At 39.2% G+C, this 26,922-nt stretch overlaps 1 protein-coding gene across 1 annotated transcript in view; it reads right to left on the bottom strand.

Annotated features, from left to right (window-relative positions):
* Window positions 1-26,922, bottom strand: part of CNN1 (calponin 1) — a 344,933-nt gene that overhangs the window by 79,783 nt on the left and 238,228 nt on the right. Inside the window, 1 exon segment of the mRNA XM_044084643.1 lies at window positions 13,033-13,083. Within this exon segment, the coding sequence (XP_043940578.1) occupies window positions 13,033-13,083 (51 nt within the window).

The following is a 26,922-nucleotide window of genomic DNA, read 5'->3' as shown; positions in this document are numbered from 1 at the left end:
ATGTGCATCCAGATGGAAAAGAAGGAAGAAGAAGATGAAGAACCTCTCGGTTAAGAGAGCAAGAAAAGTACAGAGCCAAGAGGTAGAACAGACGGGGTAGGAGGGAGGTAGTGAATACTGCAACAGTGAAGAGGATGACATCTACTGTTATGGTAAGAGTTTACATAATTGTACTATGTCCTTCCATATCACTGTTGCAATATTCATAGCATAAGGGATAGTGCAAATACTCAAGAAGAAGCCTAGGAAGAGGAAGGGACAGAACAGCACTCTACAAACCCATGCAGGATAGCTCTGATAAAGTCTACCCTGGCAATAACATCCAACTTGTAGTGCTTAGTGAATGTATGAACAGAGGAGCAAGTAGCAGCCCCAAGGATAGAATTGGTATCCACACCCTTGAAAAAGGCACCAGAGGAGGCAACTGCCCTAGTACAACGCACCTTTATTGACATGGGAAGACATTTTCCATGAAAAGAATAACAAAATGAAATAGCCTTAGAAATCCAGGAGGAGCTAGTTTCTTTATAAACAGCCAAACCCAAAGTCCTGTGATGAAAGGAAACAAAAAGCTGCTGAGATTTGTCAATAACTTTAGTTTTATCCAAATAATTTCTGAGCTGTCTGTACATATCCAAAGTGTGAAGAACCTTCTCATTGTCAGACTTCAGGGAAGAAAAAAAGGAAGGAAGATGACTAGACTGATTAAGGGCCAACTCACTGACCACCTTGGGCATAAAAGAAGGATTAGTCTGAAGAGGCACCCTGTGTCTGTGGAAAACTAAAAAAGGAGGAATAGCCATGACAGCCAAGTTCAGGTACTCTGTTGGCTAAAGTGAGAGCCAAAAGACCAACAGTCTTCCGAGTACACTGTTGTAAGGGAGGTGAAGAAGCAGGCTCAAAAGAAACCTTAGATAATTTTTAAATTACAAAATTGAGGTACCAGGAAGTTGGAATAAGCTTCCTGAGAGGGCTGATATGAATAATGCCTTTAAGAAATTGCTTGACCTCAAGTCTAGAGGCTAGAGGAGGAGTCAAGGGCAGACATGCAGAAATTGCTGACAGGTGAGATTTAACTGAAAAATATGCCAACCAAGCATGGAGCAGATCACACAAATAAGAGAGAACCAGTGGAACCTCCACAGTTAGGGAATTCTGATGGCAAGAGAGGCAGCAAACAGAAAATCACTTCTATTTGGAGTAGTATGATTCCCTGGCAGTTTGTGTCCTGGCCTTCTGCAGAACCTAAAGCACATCCTCAGAAAAGAGCTGCCTGAAAGAGATCAAAACCCTATCATTCACCAGCATCAGTTGAAGAGTGGACAAGTAAGGATGATCCCTTGTCTTGTGTAAGAAGACCCATCCAGTGGTGTAACTTTTGGTTATTGCCCCTGGCCAGATGAGAAAGAAGGGGGAACCAATGCTGTCTGGACCAAAACTGAGTCACTAGCAAGATTTTGGGAGAGTCCTGCCTAATCTTGTGCAAGACCCATGATGACAGAGCAAGGGGAGGGAAGGCATACAGAAACATTCCCTTCCAAGGAAAAGACAGGGCACCCACTTTCCAAGCCAGAGAACTTGGGTCTCTGGAACAGAACAGAGGAAGTTGTCTATTCAGAGTTGAGACAAAAAGACCTACCTGAGGAATACCCCACCAATGGACAATGTCCAGGAACCCATCTCTGTAAAACATCCATTTGTAAGCTTGTGTGCTGGACCTGCTCAAGGAGTCTGCCACTAGACTGTGCTCCAAGGGAATGTAAACAGCCTGAAGAGTCGCTTGATAATGGATAGCTAGATCCCAAACCTGAAAAGCTAGCCTGCTAAGAAGATAGGACTTTGTGCCCCCTTGCTTGTTGACATACCACATCATCATGGTGTTATCTGTGAAAACTTTGATGGGCCCAGGACAAAAGAGGGAATGAAAAGCCTGAAGAGCCAGAAGTAGAGCCCTTGTCTGCTTTATAATGATGTGGGCTGACCTCTGATGAGGAGGACAGAGACCCTGAACCTTGAGGAGGCCACAGGAGGCACCCCTCCCCCTGTCTGAGGCAGATGTAAAGAGCTCCTAAGTTGCAGGTGGAGCTTGAAAAGGAAGTCCCGGGTTGACTGAAAGTTGATAAATCCATGACTGAACCTCAAGCTTGAAACAGGGAAGTAAAGGTACCAGGAAGTCCATTGGGTGGCAATGTTGAAGCTGCACTGACCTGAGGTACCTTTAAAAACCTGGAGAGAGAGAGGGATCAAGAGAATGGTGGAAGCCACAAACCCAAGATCATTAATAAATTCCCTGGCCATAACAGATGCCAGTGGAAGAAGGGACTGGAAAAAAGCAATTACAGACAGAGCTTTGGAGCTAGTCAAAGATACTAGCATGGAAACTGTCTGACGTCTGCAGCCAAGGAAAATATGGTCCTGGGAAGGCATCATAACTGATTTCTGAAAGTTAATGGTCAACCCCAGACTCTGTAACAGGGAAGTAGTAATCTTGAGGTCCTAAAAGCAGTGAGTTGTGGGAAGGAGCTTGACTAGGCAGATCATCTAGATAGGGAAAAATATGATTTCCTCAAATTCTGCAAAATGCAATGACAAGAGTGAGGCATTTGGTGAATATTATTGGGGCAGTAGCAAGACCAAAGGGCAAAGCAGAGAAGTGAAAATGCAGTAAAGAGACAGAGAAATGTAAACATTTCCTGAAGAGGTGAGGGATGGATGGGGATGCAAAAGTATGCATCCTTGAGATCCAGAGATACTAAAAAGGCCTGGAGTAGGAGTAAAATAAGAGAAAATAATGTCTGCAGAGATAACATCTGAAAGAAAGGAATCTTCAGAAAGGTTTTCAGTTGCAAAAGATCCAGAACTGGTCTTCATTTGTTTTCCTTTCGTGAGACCAAAAACATTCTGGGATACCTGGGCAGCAGGCATGGCTTGATTGCTGCCCTCAGCCAAAAGAAGTGAAGAACCACTAGAAAATGAAAGGGCTATTCCTGAGGAGGTTGAGGAATGCCTGAAAAGGGAGGAAGGGACTTCCAAACCATGGAATATCCCTGATGGATAATGGACAGAACGCAAGAGTCTGAAGTGATTTGCAGCCAATTTGGAAGGGACAGGGAACAACAAAGGGACAAGAACCTGGCCAAGGGAAGGAGGGAGCAAACTGTCAAATAGAACTAGGCCTGTCCTGGAAAGCAGGTTTCTGTGTGGTAGGAGTCTGAGAAGACATAGCAGGAGGCACACGCCTAGAACCCTTATTGTCCTTAGGAGGAAGGAGAAATTCCTTACAAACAAAGATAGGAGGGATAATTCCTCTGAAATTTAGGAATAAGAGAAACAAAAATATGTTTCAACTCCTCTGCAAGGCTCTGCCCTTGTCATGAAAAGACTTGAAAAGCTCAGCAGCAGCAGATACAAAAAGTTTTTTATTATCTATAGGAGTATCCAGAAAGTTTGGCCTTAATGACATTAGGCAAAGCCTAAAGATTAAGCCAAGATTAACACCTCATAACTGACCCAAAGGCAGCAACCTTGGAAGAGGCTTCAGCTGCATCATAGCTGCATTTGACTGAGTGGCGGGCAACTTGAAAAGTAGAACCCAGCAGGAAAGGGGCCAAAGCCTTCCCATCAGAGTCAGAGAGGTCAGAATCCATCTTAGAAACCTGAGCCAAACCATACCTGGTCATATGAGTCTGGTAGTTAATGGCCCTAAATGACAAAGTGGCAACAGTGTATACTTTCTTGCCCCACCTTTCCAAAGCCCTACTATCCTTATCAGAAGGCAACAGCTTGGCGGAGGGCAACAACTTGGATAGCTTGTCAGAGGAGGCTGACACTACGGAAGAGACAGCAGAAAGGCATTTATAAAGAGATGCGCACTCCTCAGACACTTTATAGAATCTATCTGGCTTTTTAGGTGGAGGAGCTTGAGAGTCAGGGGCTACAGATGCTGTCAAGAAGATGTCCAGAAGGGCAGCCAGAACATGCAGAACAGCGGATGGTTTTGGAGCCTCCATCTGTAGCAACTCATAATATCTTTTTTGAGTCTCAGAGACTTGAGAACAATCTCACTTAAAATTTCCATCATACAGGCAATGGTATCCCCAAAGTAGAGCTCTTCCAAAGGGGAATCTGGACTTATGGACTCCTTCTCCTCCTCCTCTGAACTGTAGTCCAAGGGGGAAGGGATTTGGGAAGAATATGCCAAGGATTCTTCCCTTGAGTCCAGATCCTTCTCCGAAGAATCCAGTTCCCTAGGCCTCTTTGAGTAGAGTGGAAGACTGGGGGAGCAGGAACAGAGACCCCACTGAGGGGGCTTCAAGGCATCAAAGCATTAAATGAACTCTGAATGAAATCCTGCTATTCACATTGGTGATCCTTAACAACAGTGAGAATATGTTTTGGTTTTTGTTTGTTTTTCTGCAGAATGTCCACTCGAAATACCCTCGGAAGGTCAGAACCCTGATGTGACTCTATAATGATTGTAGGAATCGCCTCTCTTACTAAGATCTGAGGATTCCCTCTTGGTCCTCCATATATAATCACCCAAGGTTCCCCCTCAGTGTCAAGTACAGATGTTTGAAAAGCATCTGAGGACATGCAAGATGCTGGCTCCATGCAGGCCTCCAATGGGGTAGCAGCAGAGGAATTTGAAGCAACCAACAGACAGTTGTCTGGGCTTTCACCAGTCTTGTGAGAGACATCTGGGGGATGCTGGACAGCAGCCAGATCAGGTCTAACTTTTTTGGTCTTCTTATTGGTAGGCAGCTGGCCCTCAGGATAGGAGGAGTCTGCTATAGCATCTCTGCAGTAACTTAAGACAGTGGGTCTCTGGGTATATCGACAAGGAGGAGAGACAACTATGTAGGGTCTTATGCATAAACTCCTGGCAAATAGAGCACTGCTTATGATCATGGGAAGCATCCAAGCAAAAGAGATACTGGTCGTGATGGTCTTTATGGGGAATCTGCCTCCCACACTGACATTTTCCTTTTCTTCATGACAGGAACACAGTAACCGCAAGAAAAAGAACAAAGAGAATGCCTCAGTGGGACATTTATCTGAAAACAGCCTGGTAACCAGCAACACAGAAGGGCAGTCAGACCGATGTTCAACAACAGCATTCAGACTGGCAGCAAAGAAGTTCTGAATGTGTGCGTCCATATGTCACTTTATGCCCTACACCTTGCTCAGGGAGTATACGTGTGACATAAAACACCTATAAGTACTAAAGGCTTCTGCACACTGGCCGGACATTGGGCTATCCTTGGCAGGAGATCCCTTAGTTAAAGAATACTGCAACAATGATATGGAAGGACATACAAAAAACATAGTAGGAGACCAAAGGCACTATTGTACTAAGACAGGCATCTCTTACCAACTATAAAAAAAAATTGTATTTGGTAGTGAACAATATCTTATGCTAATAAAAGTCTGCTATCTAATCTCCCACCATTAAAACCAGGACTTCCAAACTGAATTCTCCACCAAAGATCCCTACACCATAACTCAATCACACCTCTACCTACTGCCCCTGCACACTTCTACCCAATTTCCATCAAATGGAGATCTCACTAAAGCAAACAGAATAACTTTTTGGTAGCTTCTCTGACAGTAGTAGCCCAGGTGGTAATAACCCAGTCCACTTCTTTCTAAAATTCTATAAATAATATAGATGTTCACTCTGTCCTCTTTTTGTTTTAATTTTTTGTGGTTCCTCCTTGGGATATCATCCAACTGGCCCAGTTCCCAGTGCCCCACATCCATCTCCTTACTGCCCTGGACTTACTCCTTTATAGCTGGGGCCAGTCATGGATCCTAAGCATGTCCTGGGAGCTCTACCATCTCTGCTTCCATCCAGGAGGAGTTTCATTATATGTCCTACCAACTTCCCTGCCCCATCTCCCAGTCTCATCGATCATGTCTGAGGGCAATATCCTTCTTTGAACCATGCCTACTGTAAGGTAGCATCATCAATGAATGCCCTACCACCTGGGAATGACACACCCATCCATTCTTGTCACTCAGTAATTTGCCGGAGCAACTGATTGAACCTGGGTTGACTGGGCCATAGTCTGGGCTTTATCCCGTCATCTTCATCTTCATCACTGTAGCTTTCTTAAGCATTCCACATTTCCTGTTCTCTGGAAATAAGCTTACATTAGTGCAGTCCTAGAAAGCAAAAGTAAAAAAAACAACATAAAATACCCCACACTTTTGACCCATGTCCTTACTCCCTTTCCTTTGATAAAGTGTTAGACTATGCAATTTATAACCAAATCATTGACTGTATCTCCAAATATAACTCAGAAAATATTAACACAGATTCAGACATGGTAAAATTATTCCTCATTACCCACCTCTTCCCCCCACCCCTTCTTTCTCTCTCTCTGCTATTCTAACCACTATGGTTAAAGAATAGCTAAGATATGCCTTGTTTGTTGACCTCAGTAAAGCAGTTAACTTTTACAGCATGAAATAATTAGCACACTCATCTGCACAGGCATGGCCTCCACAATATTTTATGATAGATTGGTTTATTAGTCATCATTGTCATCAGTATCGGCTCCAATTTTCCCAATTGTTTACATAGTGTCAGGGTGTTGCACTAACTGTCACCACCTCTGTCAATTCAATGTCATTGTCTTACTTCCTTTGATTGTCACAGGTCCTCTGTCACACAATTTATCAATTTCTTTGCTGGGCATCCTCATTCCCACTTGCCTTCTTCCTTTCTGCCCCAAATCTTCTTCACCACATTGTCTTCTTTTCTGCATATGTACCTGAACCAACGCAATCTGTTCTCTTTGAACTTCTCTGCAATTGGAGCTACCTGGACTTCTGCACTGATGTCTTCATTTCTTCATCTGACCCACAGTGTGCATCCTACCACCCATCTTAGGCACTTATCTCCATCATGTCTAGCTTCCCCAACCTTTCTGCCTTCACTGATCAGGTTTCTGTACCATACATAGTATTGGTCACACCACTATTTTGTACACCCTACCTTTTAGCTTCTTTGTCACTCTTCTGTCACACACTACCCCTGAAACTCTGTGTCAATTGTCTGTAGCCCCTATGATTTTAGGTTTGAACTCCTTATTCAGACTTCCCTTATTCTCAATTACCCCTCCCAGAAACTTGAAGCTGTTAAACTGTTTATTTATTTCCCCTTCTATCTCAATTTTCCATTTCCTCTGATTCCCTCATTTGTGGGCCCTGTGCTGTAAACAGTTTCCTCCCATGTGCCTTCAGTTTTGCATCCCATTCCTCTATCATTTTCTGACATTCCTGTTCCAGGTTTGCTTGTACTGTCATAGTAGCTTCATACAACGACTTTGTTGGTCTGTCCCATCTGACCTGTTTGCTAATGTAGTCCATCACCAGTATGAACAGCAGTGGGCTCAGATCTAGACCCTGATGAACTCCTGCTCCCACTAGACACCCCTCTATGAGTCTGAACACTGTATTTGTCTCTTTTGGGTCATTGTATGTTGCCTGCACTAATCCTGCCAATGTTTCTGGTACTTCAAACCATTGAATGACTGCCCACATCAGCTTTCTTGGGACTTTGTTATATGCTTTCTCATTCTTTCTCAAAATCTAGGAATGTCCAGTTGGACTCTTTCTTCATCTCTCACTTTTTCTCCACCATTTGTCTCACTGCAAACATCGAATCAGCTGTGCTGCATCCTGATTTGGCTCTGAACTCTTTTCCCATCTTGCTTTCTGCTACTCTCTCCAGCACTTTCATGCAGTGATAAATATGTCTACCAGTGTTTTAAAAATGTGTATCCTTACATATTACTACGTAGCAGAGTTTTTTTCTTTGATTTAGATGGGCTGTTAGGAAGAAGTTAATGTTTATTGTATAGTAAAGAGGGGAAGGACAGTTTTAGTTAAATTTCAAAGTGGTATGAGGGAATATGGTCATGTGTGGGAATTTAAGTTTCAAACTCTGGGAAGTTCTTATATGGAGCCACCAAATAGACCAGCATGAGCAGAATGGAGTTCAAAAGTCCTTTATTGAAAGAAGAACATATGATTTCTTATATGGGTTTCTAAAGCTTTTTTGCTCTGCACAAAAGGTTTAGGATGTTTGAGGGAGAAGTTAGGGGACAGTCCAGTGTAAGGATCGATTCTGTCATCGAAGTGATAGGGTTATTATAATGGTTCAGGTCTTAACCTCACAGATACAAGGTGTAGGGCTTAAATCTGACCTCTGGTTATTGGTTAGGTTTGTAATAGTCATCCGAGAGAAACCACAGGCAGACGAACAGGGGAACACAACCAATCAAAGGATGGAGAAACTGGTGGTGCTAGCCCTAGGCTTAGCAATGGTAGGGAATTATGGGAAGGTTTGACTAGACAGCCTAGTAAGGCAGGGAGATGAGATTTGTAGGGAGGAGTAGGCATGCAATGAGTTCTAAGGAAGGCAGAGTAAAGGGAACGGATGCAAGATTCCTTGGGAAGGAGTTCCATATACATTAAAAGTTGTATATGAGATTGTTAGCAAAGGAAATACCAGGGAAGCCAAGGTAAAAAGAAGAAGTTATTTTAAGATGTGCAAGGGAACAGAACATCAGAAAGGAGGTAGACAAATGCTCATGTAGCCAGGAAAGTAGTCTGATGAGAGGGTCAGTAAAGGGGTGGTAAGGCAGAGTACTTAATAGACTGCATCGGTGGCACTGAGGGATAAAACCCTGCCTGTGGCCCTGGACTTGAGTTTAAATAATTACTTGGGTACTTGATAGTGCAGCCAGGGAGGATAAGCATGTCCATCCTAGTCAGACATACAGATGGTGGTCCTTGTCTGGCCATGGCCACTGCTTCAATATTAATTGGCCCCTGCCAGTGGACAGGGATGGAACTGGTACATGGTGGTCAGTTAAGGGAGGATGTGAGCATGATCATGAAACCTGATGACAGTTGCCCTTGTCTGTGCATTTGGGGGACCACACAACTACAGAGTGTAGGTGATTCGTAAGATGACACACGTGTCCCTGTTGCCACCAACAGGGAAAGATTGTCATGTTAAACATAAAAAAATGCCCTTAGGTAATTCATTTTCAGTGAGGGCATAAATTCCCCTGATGTGTTCCAGGATTACAGCTCTGCTGATTAGCTAAAATTGACAGATCTGAGAGAACCCCCACTGGTGCTCTCCCCCAGAGATATACCACGCTTAAGTTATTTAGGAGGGGATTGCTGTTCAGCACAGCAGAAGGGGAAAATCACTTAGTAAAAAAAGTAGGGTGCTTAATGAGAAAAGGGTAACTTTGGGATGTTTTATGGGTGATTGATGAGAGATGGGAGATGGGTGAGGTTTGAGTATTTATTGAGAGAACAGCAAGTTAAGCCTGTTTTATTGAAGGAGGTATAAGGTAGGCATGCTTAGTGAGAGAATAGCCACATGTGATGTGCTTAGTAACACTGGTTAAGAAGAGGTTAATAGTAACAAAGAAGGGAGGTTGCTTGCTTACTGAAAGAGAAGGTGATGTTGTAATGTCTGAGGGAGGGAAGCTTAGTGAATGTAATGCTTAGTAAAAGAGAAACAGGATGGTAATACATAGTGAGGGAATGATGAGGCAAATGTGCTTAGATATAATGGTAGGGATGCTTAGTTATGGTGGGTAAAGGTTATGATAGTACCCACCATCTAATGGTGGGGGGGTAATGGTGGATTTAGCCATACTGTTTACAATTTACTCAAGAGTATGAAGCCTTAGTGAGCAAATTTCACCGAGTATGGGTAAATCTACCACTCACCCTTGGTCAGCTGTGATGTTTAGGATTCTACAGCAGTTTTAGTTTAATGTCACACCTGTAGCACCATTTTTTGTATTTTTTAGTTTAATGCACACAACTCCTTATGACATTCTCACATTTTTGGGGGCTGATGTCCTTAACTAACTGACCTATTAACTAATAACTGGCAGGATAAGAAAGGGCATGGTGTAAATAACAAAGTGACCATTGTTAATCTAGGGTGTCCTGCAGTGGTGTTAATCACTGCATGTTGTTGAGGGGTTTGATTTGAAATGTTATGGTGGGAGACAGTAAAACACATCATCATTGTCAAGGTATATTGGAAATATTGACCTCTGTTTGCTAATAATAATGAAGATATGCCATATTGCAATAGGTACATTAATATTTCCAAATGTAAGTGACTTCCAAACTGTATCTTGGTGTGAGATGAAGTTTTAGATGATGTTGAATAAAACTGTCATTTATGTTTGCACTGTAAGTTGTACATCTTGAGAAATATTCAGTGTTATAAATATTATTAATTATACAAATAAACATAAATATTCAAATTAATATAAGTATCTCAATAAAGAAGAACCCAGAAAGGAATTTAATAAAGAAACACAATGCTCGTCTGAGGCACAAAGGCACAAAGATAATTTAACGTTTTTGTTCCTTTAAACCTGGAAACTTCTTCAGAATATTTAAACACATTAAATCAACCATATTTAAATGAAATAATCAGTGATGTCATACACTACAACCAACCAATGCTGCACATATTATTGTCAATTATCTCAGAACCACAGTATTTATAAACTTATAAACTAACATGTATATATAAAATACATTCCAATCTACAATGATAAAAATACATGCAAAAATTATTAGGCTAATCTAATATACTTGTTAAATATATTTATATTTAAAAAAACTTTTAATACATATTTTATCATTTATTCCTGGAGTATGATCTGCTCTCAGGAAAACTTGCCATTTTAACTCCAGATATTCTAAATAAGATTTAAAAGACCCCACATCTTATCTACTCTTTCAATTACAAAAAAATTGAAACTTTCTAAATTGCATACAGGAAAGTGAATGCCTAACTAATGTGTTTGTATTAGCTTTCTTTTTAATAGCCAAAGTGTGTTCTCTTATTCTTTCTACTAACTTTCTTGTGGTTTTACCAACATAAAAATAATTACAGTCTGCACACACTGCAAGATAAACTAGGCCATCACTTTGGCATGTACATTTATCTTTAGCTACAAAAGTGTCATTTATATGTTTAAAATAAGAACTACTAACTGCCATAATATATCTACAGAAGGAACAATGTTGACAGTGGTGTGTACCCACTTTTAAGCCCTTGTCTGTTGTATGTAGTGAATTAGATGAATTTTCCAAAATTTGTTTGAGATTTTTATCTTTTTTGTAAGTAAATTTTGGTTTGTCTCCTATAACTTTCATTAATTCCTGATTATCTGTAATAATTTTCCAGTTGCTATTTATTTTTTGAATATATGGCCCATTGATGCTGATAGGAATAGGAAAAGAACAACAAAACCCTTTGTTTTCATCTTCTACATTTTAAGGGGTATTCCAAATGTGACTTCCAAACTGTATCTTGGTTTAAGATGAAGTTTTAGATGATGTTGAATAAAACTGTCATTTATGTTTGCATTGTAGGTTGTGCATCTTGAGAAATATTCAGTGTTATGTATATTATTAATTATACAAATATGCATAAATATTCAAATTCCTATAAATATCTCAATAAAGAAGAACCCAGAAATGAATTTCTTGCCATCGTGCCTGACTGAACAAAAATGGTCTGACAATATAGGTCTTGGCTGTATAGGTTTCAAAATATGAAACATTGCTGAAACGTTTAAAGAGAAATATAATTCTGGGTTTATGTATATTATATTGGATCTACTTTAGTACATCAAATTAACATATTACCAACATTTAAATAAACGAGACGACAACGTCAAAAGTTGGAATCATGAAAAGTTAAAATAACATCGAAAAAACAGTTTCACATATTAAGCACCACTCCCGACACTGTATATACACTTCTGAAAATACCCCAGAAGGTAAACTGAAGACAGTCCAGTACCAACCTATATAAAGTGTAGTAACCAGGAACCGACTAAAGGCATTTGTGAAGAACCAGGCAAACTAGAATCAGGCAAAATTGTCATTTTTATTCATAAACTTAAAAACACATTTGCCTTTAGTCAATTCTGAAAATAAACAGAAAAATATCTTCCTTATTTTCATTAAAAAACTGAAAACTGTTTAATGAATGCCACAGAAATCGCCATCAACCACAATGGAATTTAAAGGGATAGACGTATATTTTTAATGAACTGTACATTTAACATCTTCAAAAGTGCTAATATAACTTAATTAACTTTGTTCAATCAAAACAACTTTTACGACTTAATGCAAATTCTAATTTATTATGCCTCCATAACACATACATGTTATTAATGATGTACATTAATATTTATCTCTCTGTTTAAATTTACATGCCCAATATTTACTTGATTTAAAGTTTCTTTTAAATGATTTATGCATCCTTCTACTATAGTTACTTTTACTCCTTTTTCAAACGTGCTCCTAGTGTAAAGAGTGCTGAGAGTGTCAGGTGCATGATATTTAACATCCGGCATAATGCTTCCTGGTACAAAGCTGTAAATGGAGAATGGTAATAGGAAGTAACACCAAAGTAAAGGCAGAATTACATAGCATTTGACTGTAAACTTTTGAGTTTGTGACTTTTCGGTATTTCCAACTTTCAATGTTGTCTCATTTATTTAAATTTTGGTTAAGTGTTGATTCGACATAGTAAAGTAGATCCTACATTATATTGTTTTATGCTATTTTGCAGTAGTGATGTAAAGTCTGTGACTGCACTATTATCACTGTAAAATCGTTTTTACTGATAACATTGCTGTTTATACACTTTAAGAGTATTTAATGCTTACAAGATATTGAATGTTGGTTGATTCTTTTTAATTAGATTTTTCAGAAAATGCTGTGATATATAAGGATCTGCTTAGGCTGTCAGAAGTGAGACATCCTACTGCCTAGAGGTGTCAATTATTTACAAAAGATATACCTTGCCTTTTTAAAATAAGTGCATTCTATAAGAGAAGTCATTCATAGTTAAATAGTTAATCCATTGCTGCAATCAGTTGGCTAGACCTTTAATATGGCATTCTCCTGTGTTTCATGTAAATACTCTGTTACTTTTTATTCTGAATAAAAGTTCACCTTTTTCTCATTCCTATCGGCTCATTTTTTAATGAAAGACATAGATCTTCCCTTAACACTTTGTCTCTAGAAGCTCTAAATGCTAGGCATAATTTACCTCTTACTAACTAGTTCATGTTACAAAACTGAAAAGTTTATGTGGAGACATCACTGATGTATACTGCAAATTCACACACCAGTCTATATGCCAATGCAATACTTTAAATTTTTTTTATCATTGTTTATAGTACTCATTCCTTCTGTGACCATCAAGCCATGTCCTCAATGGTCTATTTATTCTTCTCTCTTCTGATTTCAGAATAAACAAGGAGGGAGAGTAGAACGCAAGGGACATCTATTGTCATCTTCCTGAGGGTAAGGATTGTTTTGATATCCTCAACTGCCTTCTGCCTCCTGTAAAACTCCTGAAGTACTCCTTAACTCCTTATGTGACCATAATCCATTTACTTAAATGTGGTTACTAAAAATCTGGTAAACTTCCATTAATACACTTCTTACTTAGAAGCATTACTGAATCCTTAAAGGACTTACTACTGCCTTACGGACTGGTCTTCAGTCTGTTACACTGATTAATGGCTGATGGGGCAGCAGCAGGATTATGACTTGTCCCACATTCAGGATAAACTCTTCTCACTTCATAAAAGATAACGTTGTTGTTGTGTCTTTCGGCTTTTCCCTGTTAGGGGTCGCCACAGCAGAACTCCGGTCCGCTAACGATTGGTAGTAGATTTTTACATGCCGAGTTGCCATCTCTGACGCACAACTTCAACGAAGGTACGCCTATTCATGCATGTCTCCACACAGAAGATGCTTTAGCTGAGAATCGAACAGGACAACGTCTTACTGTGAGGCGACAACACTACCGCAGCACCACCACCGATAACTAAAAGGTAAAAAAATCTCCTTGTCTATCCTCCTACTTGTATCAACAAGTCAAAGACAGGGATAGAGCCTGAAGAGAATGGCAAAAGGATTAAAACAATGCTGAGAAGAATAAAGTGTATCTAGAGCAAAGAACAAAATCTAGAATATGTATATATATATATATATATATATATATATATATATATATATATATATGTATAGAGGTTCATTATGAAATCTCAAAATACTGAAATCCCAAATTTCAGTATTTCGAAATTACATAGCCGAAACCTTCAAATCCCGAAAACTCATAACCACGAAACTCAAAATCCCGAACCTACACTACACATAGAGCACACACATAAACATACACACAACTTCCCCCCACAAGCACAAAGACAAACCTAGACCACATATAAACAGGGGGGCAAGCCCCCCTGCACCCCCTACTTATATATACTAACTCCGAGATCGTGCAATCAGACACACAAAGGTAAATCACACCCACACATTTTACTGTCCCTCTCACACACACATCACAGTCACAACACACACTGACATACACTAAAGCCCCTAACCAACATACTTACACATACATACATACCCGAACTAACAACTAACCATTCACACACCGCAACATCAGTAGCGCTAATTCAAAATCTCCGTAGTTCAGGATTTTGAATTTCACACTTCTGGTGTTTTGGGATTTCAAGGCTTTGGTGTTATGATTTCGAAATACTGAAATTCGGGATTTCAGTATTTTGAAATTATGAATGGAACCCATATATATAATATTATATATATATATATATATATATATATATATATATATATATATATATATATATATATCCTATTGAAGTAAACCTCATGAAATCTACATAATGCAACCAAATGCATTTTGGGAAATGGTAAAAAACTTTGCCTCATCAAATTATTCCCAAAAACAAAATCTACAGAATACTTAAATCTACATTTGCTCTATTTAGTCAACAATGACATATGTAATACTCCACAAACACCAACTATGTCCTTTGGCAATGCTACTGTATCACCCCCTGACAAACCTTTGCAATTGCTGCCACTCCCCTCCTTCTATTTCATGGTTATTACAAAAAAAGGAAGTCAAGGAACTGCTTTCATTCCTGTTATAATCACGGATGCCATATCATCCACCCACAAATCCTAACACTTGGCTATGTAAATCGCTAGCATACATTTTCAGTCTTTCACTTTCAACAATCGATCATTTAAGTACAGCATGCCATTTTACATCCTCTTCCGAAAACAGCTTGCAACTTTAGATCAATTGCCAAAAGTGAGCCTCTAGCAAAAGTACTTAAAAAGTTAGTTTACAAGTATATCATGAAATATATACAAAATTACTCATGACTATATTCTCATATACTTGCAAGTAGAAATTTCTCCTTTCCCCATTGTAGTGCAGCCTTGGAATTGGTATATATGTATATATATATATATATATATATATATATATATATATATATATATATATATATATATATATATATATATATATATATATATATATATATATATAGTTCAGGGGTTGTGGGGGTGCAACCCCCCACCTAGGGTGTGTTTTAGATACTCTGGTGTGTGAGATGGGAAAATGTTGGCCAACTAGTTACTTTCCTTGTCTCACACTTTCACTGAAATGAATGTTCGATGAATGAACATTCAGTATTTAGTATTCGATGATCCGATGTTCGATAAACATTCTGTGATTAACCATAGACCCTGTATTATGTTAACTTGCACACTACTACTTGTGGACTGGTAGACAGGGTTAGATCCAGTCAGGTTTATTCTGCCTTTTTCAAATTGTGCATACCTGCCCAAGTGGAACATTTCTAACAATAAGATAAAGCTAAAATGTTTCCCGCGCTTGATAAACCATCTTCGGATTAACACATTCTGGAAAATATTCATCCATTCTCTAGCCTTCCATTTATTGATAAGATTATAGAGGAAGTATATGTGCAGATTCAGTCTTGGCTTTCATGTCATTAGCACTTTGATCCATATCAGCCTGATGTTAGCCGCTTTTACAACAATAAGGCCATCCTCACTAGGAGAGTAAATGACTTCTTGGCGGCAAAAGATCAGCATTATTATTCTGTACTGAACCTCGATATCTTGAGAGCTTTTCATTCTGCTGGTCAGGATGTCCTGATCAAATGTTCCCACTGTGGTCTTTTAACACAGTCCTTGAGTGGTCTTCCGTTTACCTTTTAGGGTGTACTAAAACGGCTATCAGTATTAACTCTTTCAAGACACTTTCTACTCAGGTCACCTCATCTGTTGTTCATGACATCTATGGTGTCACATGGAGAGGTCATTTAAAGCAGAGATTCGAGGTAAGCTTGTTATGCCAGTGATAACCAGTTATAAGAAGTGATAACCAGTTATAACCAGTGATAACCAGTTATAACCTGACTCCATTAAACTGAGCATCAGCATGTCCCTGACATTTGCTGAGGAATAGTTATTAAAAACTCAGTCTTGCCAAAATGGAAGCAGCAACCATTTTTTACAAGTTTTCTTTTTCTTCCACCTGTAGTTCTCTAAAGTGGAAATAAACTGGCATTTAAATTGCGGGTACACGACTTGGGCAGGTTCCTTGGTGCTTTGGCGGCAGCAGTTGTTACAGATATTTTTTTCATTTGGAGATAATTGTCTGAGTTAATCTCACTCCAGCTGAGGATTTTGAAATGCGTTATTCATGTGCTGGTCTCATTCTGTCTGTCTCACTACAATATCATATATCTAGGGCTTCCTGACATCAGCCTTGACTGCCTTTGATGGGGGGTAAAATGTCTTCACAACCAGGCTTTTGATAGAAGTTTGCTATCATATTCATATCATTCCTGTGCTGCTATGTTTGCACTGACTACTGGTGGCTCTGAGATTAGCGTATAAAGTTTTGGTACTTTTGTGTCTGGCTATATGTAGGTATAGTACCCCTGGAAATGCACAGTAGCAAATCCCACCCAAACCCCACCTTCTTCCAAAAAGACAGTTTTTTCCAATGTATTCATAATGCAGGTGGAAGCAAGGAATTTACTGGATTATTTTTTGTTAATAAGAATTATTGATTTTGCAAGGGGTACAGTGGGGAGGCACCCCCCCCTTGCTGCATATGATACAGAGCTCTTCTAAAGTATTGATTTTTCACAGAATCCATAACATCTTTGACAGATACATCCACACCTTCACAGTTCTGCCCTGGGTGTACTACAATTAGCTAATGCCATATATCTTGCCCTACATGACATAGGGCCTGCCTTCCTCAAAGGCTTGTTAGTTCCCCTGCAACTGGTTTGGCCATTCCTTTAAGGTAACAAGAGGCTCTGTTAGTGGTTCCTAAGATGCCGAGGCACTAGAGATTTAATAAATTGTTTTAAGTTACTTTGGATGCTGGTTTGGTCGTATTTTAGTATGCCTCTAGAGTTGTCTGGTACATGTTCATCTTCTTAGCAGCTCCCACTCCTGTGGAATTCATTGCTCAAGCTTCTAGATTGCACATTTGTGAAGAGTTGTGAGGTCTGTAAAACTTTATTCTTTTCACAAGGCCTAGCATTACTAATTTTAGTCCTTTGTTTACAATGTCATATCTTTATTAGCTTATTGTTTTAATTATGTTTTATATTTGTTGTTAAATTACTGTTGTTTTATGTGTTTTTACACAGTAACTACAGTTTAGATTGATTTTGAATTTAGTACATGACTATTATTTTCCAGGTATTGCCTTATGATCATTTTTTAACTATTTCAAAAACATTTGTCCTCTCGTTTATGCCCAAAACAGAAGAAAAAACTATAAAGTTTTCTTGTGAGAAGCTGATCTCTTCTCAAGCTTTCTGTTGCCTGCATCATGGTGTCACTACAGCTGTGCACATGTGGCTCCTAGCCATTCTCATTTCATACCTGACCCTTGGGAAGAAGGAGTCCTAAAGGAAGTACGAAAGCCATCCTTTGGGAAAGTCTGGTCTGTAGAATGGAGGCACATTTGGTTGGATACTGGGCAAGATACTTCCTCAACTGAGGTTCTTCCAGCTTTAGCTTTTGTAGGAGCTAAGACATCTTTTTGATCTTGACCATAGCTATGTTACAATTAAAGTACATGATGTATTGCTTCCTCTTTTCATCTGGGTATCCTGCATAGACCATTAGCATGGACTTCTTCCTTTGAGGCCTCATAGTAAGAACCCACTTCCCAGTCCATTGACTTTGTGGTAGTAAAACATATTCTCCCTAATACTGAACCAATTCTTCCTGTAACTTAAAATGCTTGAGCTTTTTTTCTGTTGACTACTGTCTGTGCCACAGGATTTCAGGAATCCAAGCACTTATGTTGTGTGAATCATGCTCATTTTTTTCTCACAAGATTAAACTGACATTTTTCCTAAAGATTATCCCAGTGTCTATCTTGAATTAAGTGGTATCCTAACATTTTCTTCTGAACCACTCTAATCAAATGAGTCAACTTTTGCACAAATTTTTACCCATAGACGACTCTATTGTTAGTTTCAGAAAAGATAATGTGCCAGATCAGATCCTAAACTTTTATCTGCAGAGAAAGCAAATGAATCATGTCAAGTTCATATGTATTATAGGACTTAATTATTAACTACTTAGTTAGTAGTATAAGAATGATGATGAGTCTTTCGGCTTTTTCCGGTTAGGGGTCACCACAGCGGAACTCCGGTCTACTAATGATTGGCAGTAGAATTTTACGTGCCGAGTTGCCGGCCCTGATGCACAACCTTCAACGAAGGTACGCCCATTCACGCATGTCTCCACACAGAAGACGCTCTAGCTGAGAATCGAACAGGACAACATCTTACTGTGAGGCGACAATGCTACCACAGCACCACCACTGCAGTAGTTAGTAGTATAAGAATGAATAAACAGAAACATAAAAATAAATTATATTAAACTGGCAATTAGATTCTGAGCTGAACAGATGACATCACCACCGCAGTAGTTAGTAGTATAAGAATGAATAAACAGAAACATAAAAATAAATTATATTAAACTGGCAATTAGATTCTGAGCTGAACAGATGACACTAATCAGCACTTTGTAAACATAAACAACAGAGACAATGTAACAATATACTACTACACATCCCCTCAAACACTGATACAAAATGAACTTTTAGAACCTATCTGTCCATATATTCATTTTACACAGTTATTCATAGTGAGTATTGCAGTGATCACAAGCTAAACTGTGTAGAACAGATTTCTATATCCTCAGCAATGGTCTAAAACACAACCTGGGGGACAGCTATGCATTTCCAGGCCACCGGGCAACTGTAACCTCTGCAGTGTGTCCTGAGTCTCCCTCAGCGTCTCCTTACAGTTGTCTGAGCCTTGTACACCCCTCCTGGGAGGACATCCTCACTAAGTAACCAAACCACTTCAGCTGGCTTGTCTCTGTCCTAAGGAGTTCTGGCTCTACTCTGAGGTCCATCTAGTTTGCCAAGATCCTCACGCTAACATGGACAGTGAACCCAATAATCTTATGAAGGAATCTGACTCTTACTGCATGTATCCATGATCTCATCCTTTCAGTTACTACCTAAAGTTCTTGACCATAGCTGAGGAGAGGGACACACATTGATCAGTAGACTAAGAGGTTCACCTTAGTACTTAGCTACAACTTTATCCCATAGTCCAGTACAGCACGTGCAGTACTGCCTCAGTACACTCATTCACTGGTCAGTCTCCCCTGATCTCTTCTACCTTCAGTCATTAACAAGGCCCTGATATACTTAAACTCCTCCACTTTAGTAGCTGTTCCCCCTCTCCTGCAGAAAGCAATCCTTTGTTTTTCTCTTAGACAGAAACATGTCCTCTGATTTAGAAGTGTTGATTTTGTGGTAAGATAAAAAATAAACCAAATGTTCAAAGTGCCCAGTATATGACAGAATATTAAACCTTTAAAACACAAAGTGTTCAAAGGCCATGTAAGTGGACTGCCATTACCATATGAATTCCACATATTTTACAAGTTAACATCAAAAAGTAAAGTAGCCATCCTCTGTGGCAACAAGAAATGAACAACCACCACTGTAGTTAATGGCACAATTAATATCGGGAAGTAATGTCCTGCTTCAAACATCCCTGAGTATGGTGCCCAAACAGCACTCAGCCTCTAATCAGCTGTCCTTCAGCAGATGCGTTTTCAACAATGATGAAAATACAAACATCATCCCAGCAATAAGATGGCAGGGGCTACATAGCAGGGCAAGCAATGTTACTACTCAGAAACTATATTAATGTTCTTCTTCATATATCATGGGAAATAACCACTCCAGCATCAGATAACATTCAGAAATGATCCTTCAGCAGGCAATAACAGTAGATGGAAGAAATGCAACAAGTGAAACAACTATGGGAGTAGTCTCTCCAAACATCAAAAAGTACCCAACCAAGCATCGATTTACATCCAGAAATAATTCTTCAGCCAGAAGTAGCAGCAGCAGCAGATGGAACATGTACAGCAAGTAAAACAAATGCAGCACAGAGCTCCCCAGCTTTGGAAAGCATCCAGCCAAACAGTCCTACTGAAAGAACACAAAGAATTTGGCACATAGAGATGTTTGGAGCTAGACATGAAAAATAATCAATGTAAACAAGATGAATGTCAATCCAAAAGTTTCAGAAGAGAACAGTTTGAACCAATTTCAAACAAAAAAGGGAATACAGCAGTATTTTGCAGTTGGCAACTAGTTGTTTCCTTTGGGAAGATCTTGTAGAATGTGCTGACTTCTGCCAAGACAAATATAGACATCACTGATGCTCAGAGTGAATTAAACTTGAACATATGTCTTTCAACCTCCATAGCAAACTGAAATACTCGTCTACGTGATAGTTCTGCTGTAGTCATATGGTCCTTAGTTGAAATGTTTATTCAAGGCACGTGTACTGGACATTTCTTCCAGATGAATGACAAGTTTTGACTGCGCCAAAGTTTATGGTTTGTTATCTTAAACTCCTGTTAGTTTTCTTGTGCAAATATTTCCTACTATCCATGAATTCCATGTGCATGTGTGGTTGTGGTTTTGTGTGTGTGTGTGTGTGTGTGTGTGTGTGTGTGTGTGTGTGTGTGTGTGTGTGTGTGTGTGTGTGCACGCGCATGTGTGTGTGTGTGTGTGTGTGTGTGTGTGTGTGTGTGTGTGTGCGCGGACGTGTGTGCATGCGCATGTGCATATGTGTGTGTGTGTCTGTCTGTGGCTGTGTGTGAGTTAGTGTATGACACATGAATGTATATGTGAAAGTTAGTGCAAGTTATATGTATGTTCATGTATTCTGGGTTGCATGCACATATATGGACTTAAAGTGTACAGACTGTTTGACTGCTGGAGTGATAGGATATCATACAGATGACTTGGTGAACACAGATTTCAACAGTCCATTTTATACAGATTTCCTATGTCCATCTTGAAGATCTGTTTTTATGAATAAGTCACAGAACTGTATTTAATTTAATTTATTTATGTCACCCTGTGCTCTAATGTACAATAATTACAAATTGTTTTCTTCAGTTCAAGCAATAACTTGCCATGTGCTGGTGTTTTTGTGAAATGCAGTACAAGCAATTCACTAAGACAATAGATAATCAATATATGTCTTACTGAAATATCCTTGTGGATCCAGTTATGTGACAATTTATTCTTGTAGTATTATCACCTATCTTAACTACGCTAGTCGTATTGGACAGTGAAGTAGTTTAGTTTGTCAGATCCCATTGTTCATATTCTTTATGCCACTTCGAGGATGCTGTAGTCATGACTGTTAGATGTTCAGTTTGTGTGAAAATCAGCATTCTTTACTTAACTGGGCACATATGTGTATTCTAATACACATGTGTTTGTGTGTATACACATGCACATGTGCACAGAAGCATATATGCACATCTATACACAGGTCCCCTACACATAACTGAAATACCACTTACCCGACTTTCACATGATTGAGCCAAGAACACCAAAAGGACAAAACACTGACCGCTCGGAACACCGATGGGGAACTAACGGTAGGTAACCCCTTGGCCAACCCAACACTAAAACGTAAGCAAAGACAACACATCCACATGGGGGGGGGTTACCCCCACACCCCCCCAACTAAATATTCCAACTCCGAGATTGCACTACCATGGAGGTAAGGGGCAAAGGTCAACATGCTGGCTGAGCAGTTAATTTCCGTTGGTTCCCTGTCGGTGTTCCAAACAGTCAGTGTTTTGTTCTTTCAGTGTTCTCGGCTCGATCATGTGAAAGTCAGATAAGTGGCATTTCAGTGATTTGTAGGGGACCCCTATACACATATGCACACATACTGCCTACCTCAAACCCTGACTGCATTGACATCACTTCCACTGCTGTCACAGCTGTGGCAGTATGATGTTTATTTTCTTGTGGTATGAACAGTTCACATTTAGTGCAACAAACCACTAGTTTTCTTGTCACTGCAGTAAACCATGCTACCAGACAAGGTACAGAAACAGATTAGAAGGTTAAATAGATAATTGAATTTGAGTTCATGATGTAGCAGATAGGGCAAACGAAATGAAATCAGGACAGAGAGTCTCACAGATGTATAGCCAAACAGTGAAAATACTCAAGGCAGGACTTCTGGTATGGCAAACAACTAAAGACAATGTTCTCCAGCTCGCCAATACTGCCTTCTAGGTGTTGTGCTAAGTGGCAGTTACATGCGATTCTGAATTTTTCTTCTTGTGCCCCCCCTTGTCTCTGCTTAGCTGATGCTCTTAAGGACAATTGTTATTTGATAATAGAGTTGCAGACTGTGCTGAGTTTTACACTATTCTTTTATTCATGCTTATGGAGCTCATGGAGAACTTCACTTCCTCAGTGCAACTCTACAGAGTAAAGCAGTTATGTTTCAAAATAATTTACCCTGCATTCTTAAAAAAGTTCCCTTTTGGAACAAAAACATTCACCAGACTCTCATCTAAGTTATTCAAATAGATTCCTCTTCAACCACAAGAGCTCTGAGTTTAAATCTGCTGTTTGACTACATTGATTTTTGATTTTTTTCCCCACCAACTCACTCAATTCCGGTTGTGCTTTTAAACTTGATGGCTTTTTAGCTGCACTGATAGCTCAAAGTGAAAATACATTCCTATTAGACTATGTGAAACATGTGATTGAGCTGACGTTAGCATCTGTTTCATATCATCCCATTTCAACTAGTACACTGTGCAATAGTCAGAGTGTTAATCTGAATGGTGTATTATTCTTTTCTGCATTTTCCTTATTTTAACCAAAATTCAATTGTTTGCATTTTTAACTTGCTCTAGGATCTTAGCCTAGTAGTATCCTTCACAACAGTGGCAGAATTGTGAATTGCTGCAGGATCTGAGCCTCACTTATTACATTTCTACTGTAGGGTTTTGCTTGCATTTTACTGGGTCTGTGACCCTAGTCTTGTAGTATAACTCACAATAGTGAGAGAATTGTGAACTGTTGCAGGTACTGAGACTTATTTATTGAATTATTACTGCATATTTACTGTTGCATTTTACTTGGTCTGGGGCCTTAGTCATGTAGTATAACATACAGTAGTGAGAGAATTGTAAATTGCTGCATGGTCTGAGCCTCATCTATTACATTTCTACTGCGTGTTTTGCTTGGATTTTACTCGGTCTTGTAATATTAATCACAGTAGTGAGAGAATTGTGAATTGCTACCAGATCTGAGCCTCATTTATTACATTTCTAATGCATTTTTTATGAACTCTAGTCTTGTAGTTTAATCACAATAGTGAGAGAATTTTGAATTGCTACATGATTTGAGGCTCATTTATTGTATTTCTACTGCATTTTACTTGATCTTGCCTTAGTCTTGAAGCATCAATCACAATAGTGAGAGAATTGTGAATTAATGCAGGTCTGACCTATATATATATATATATATATATATATATATATATATATATATATATATATATATATATATATATATACACACACACACACACACACACACACACACACACACACACACACACACACACACACACACGCACACACACACACACACACTTGCAGTGAATTTTTACTGTCTACTGATTGGATTCCTCTCTAACTTATCTCCTATAACCTGTGCTGACCTGTGCAGCAGTGGTTTGCGGTGTCCTTTATAGACACAGTCACTTAGAGTTGTAATTTTCCATATATAACTTCGACTATTTTCTCAAGTATCTAGCTGAGTTTAGAGCAGCTAGTTTGTCCACTGAGAAGCATTACTCCAAGAGTGTTGTTTTAGATCAATCCTAGACCTTTCCCCCAGGCTAACAATTCCAAACCCTGATTACACTGACTGTTGTAGATCAAAAAAACAGGATCCACAGCCATGGATGTGCACTTTCCTACTGTCTCTTTAGCCAACCTGGTAGAAATGGGCATCTTGAGACAGTGTAGCAATTGTCTCATGTTTACTGGCAGCCACCTTATTCTTAAGAAGACTGACATGGTATGCTTTCACATATACACTGTGATATCTCCAAATAGGTTTCCAGTAACACACACACCACACCTGCTATGGATCAGACACACAAACTCACATATGCAGAGGCTCTTAAATGCAATCTAGCTAAACCTCAAAGGCCTCCCATATGCTGCTCTCAGCAACCTCCCAAACACTTTACAATGTCAACACATCCCAGGACGCATACATACATGAACACTCATCCATCTACCTACATAACTGAATAAATTAGTGGAAACTTCAACAAGGTGTCTTTATTCCTCTCACAGGGAAGGTATCAGAGAGAGAGAGTCTCCTAGATCTGCTAGCTAAAGTTATTTTATCTGGACTAATCCTTTATACTCTGTGTCAGATCACAAAGTGGTAATCCTTGAAATAAATGTAAAGACTGCACTCCCAGCAGACCCCAGAACCTTTAAGAACTTTTCCAAGGCTAACAATATCCTATTAAGCAATGACATTGCTAAATTTCAAGCTCCCCAAATGCAGAGAACACAGTGGCCTTTGCAGAAGTATTTATGGAAATCATGTACAAGCATGCAAACAACTGTATAGAAACAGTAGTACCAAACCAAAATAAACTTAGGACAAACTCCCAAAACAAGCCTCTATGGTGGACCCCCCCCCCACCATATAAATAGGTTGTACAACAAAATAAAGAAACCTTGCCCAAAAATAAGTAAAAGCACACAAAATGACCAAGAAAATCAGGAAATGAGAGATGGAAGCCACAGCCAGTCCAGTAATCGAATAAAATTCTTTATTTAGCACTTTTGTCTCAGTGTAACAGACTTCTTCAGAATGAATAAAAACTCTTGAATAAAGCCTTAAATACATATTCCTGTCCCATGATAGGTTGACAATACCGTAACCACACCCCCTAAAGTGACTGAATCATAAAACCATTTAAAACTTGAAACAAGATAAATACATACATTCCCAAATAAACCACATACAGTAAGCAGATTTAAGTTTCAACAAAGGGGAAACAGAAATTTTTTCATTCAGGCCAGGAAATACATTGGCATTTAATCTGACCTGCCATTTCATTTCAATGAATTCTAAATAATCATCGACAGGACCCCCCCGCCTTCTGTCCCATGTCCACATGGTCAGTGACACAAAACTTGAAAGAATGGTTGGTAAACTCATTGATATGTCTAAAGAGGGAGTTTTTTTATAGTTTTTACTGTTTATATCATAAGAATGTTGGTAAATTCTTTGCTTGATAGCCCTTTTAGTCTTGCCCACATAAAATCCGTCACAAGACTGATAAAGGGCCACGTAAACCACCCCCTTCGTAAAACAAAAGTTTTTTTAAACCCCCACTTCATCCAATAGTGGATGCAAAAGCATCCAAGACATTTTGTATAGCTAAGTTCATTGATTTCAAGGTTAAACATGTCATGGACCACTGGCCATACTTATTCAGGGATTCATGGGACTTCCTGTCAAAAATAAGCCAGGAATTTTATGATGACAATTTACTAATGATTACAGTTAACATTTGTGACCTGTTTTCGGTTATCCCACATGAACTAGGACTTGAGTGGTTCTATGACCTTTTGTGTACCAACACTGATTTTGACCACAGTACCATCCTTACACTAAGAACTTGTATGGAATTGGTCTTGGAGAACAAGTTCTTGGTGTTTGAGGGACAGCTGTTTGGGCAAACCCATAGGGTAGCAATGGGGGTGTGTTGCACCCCGGTGTTTGCCAACATAGTTTTGTCCCAATGGGAGGATCTCTATATATTGGATTCACCCTACAAAGATTCTTGTGTACTGTATGGGCATTATCTGGATGAAATAGCATTGTTGTGGAGAAATGGGGAGGACAAATTGGGGGAATTTTTTGAATTTATCAAAAATACCACCCCTTTTTAGTGGTTAACTATGAGTGTGGACAGGGATAGACTTAATTATTTCGATGTAACACTAAACAAAGACTACACTAACAAAACCTTCTCCTCCCTGTTTTACAGAAAACCCACCTATTCTAACACACTCTTGCACTATAGTAGCTGTCATCCCATCCACCAAAAGAGAACTTTGGTGAAAGGGCAGTATGTCAGATTAGCCAGAATGATCTCTGATTTGGATGATTTTTTTCAGTGAATGTGTAACATTGCAAGGTATGTTGAATAAGAGGGGGTACCATGGCCAAATTTTAGTTGACATTATGGATGACAGCAAAAAGTCTTGTCTTAAATACACACTACTGTGCCCTATAATTAAGTAATCGAAAAAACAATCCAAAAGCGGGCACAGTTAAGGCAGAACGTAGTATGCAAGCACCAGTCTCTCTCAGCAAAGCTTCCCAATTTTTACAAACACAGAATTTCAAACAAAACTCACAGGGAAACAAAAGATCACTGAGTTCAAGTAAATTAATTAATCCCAAAAAGTTATAAGTCACCACTCCACCGCACCATAGCTTGTATACATTTCCATCAACGATTCCATTGCAAAAGAAACCAA

Source organism: Protopterus annectens, chromosome 9.part0 (genome assembly GCF_019279795.1).
Source record: "Protopterus annectens isolate FY-2018-M chromosome 9.part0, PAN1.0, whole genome shotgun sequence".
Classification (NCBI taxonomy): Eukaryota; Metazoa; Chordata; order Ceratodontiformes; family Protopteridae; genus Protopterus; species Protopterus annectens.
The sequence above is the reverse complement of the archived record's forward strand: the minus strand, read 5'-3'. Positions and strand labels throughout refer to the sequence as shown.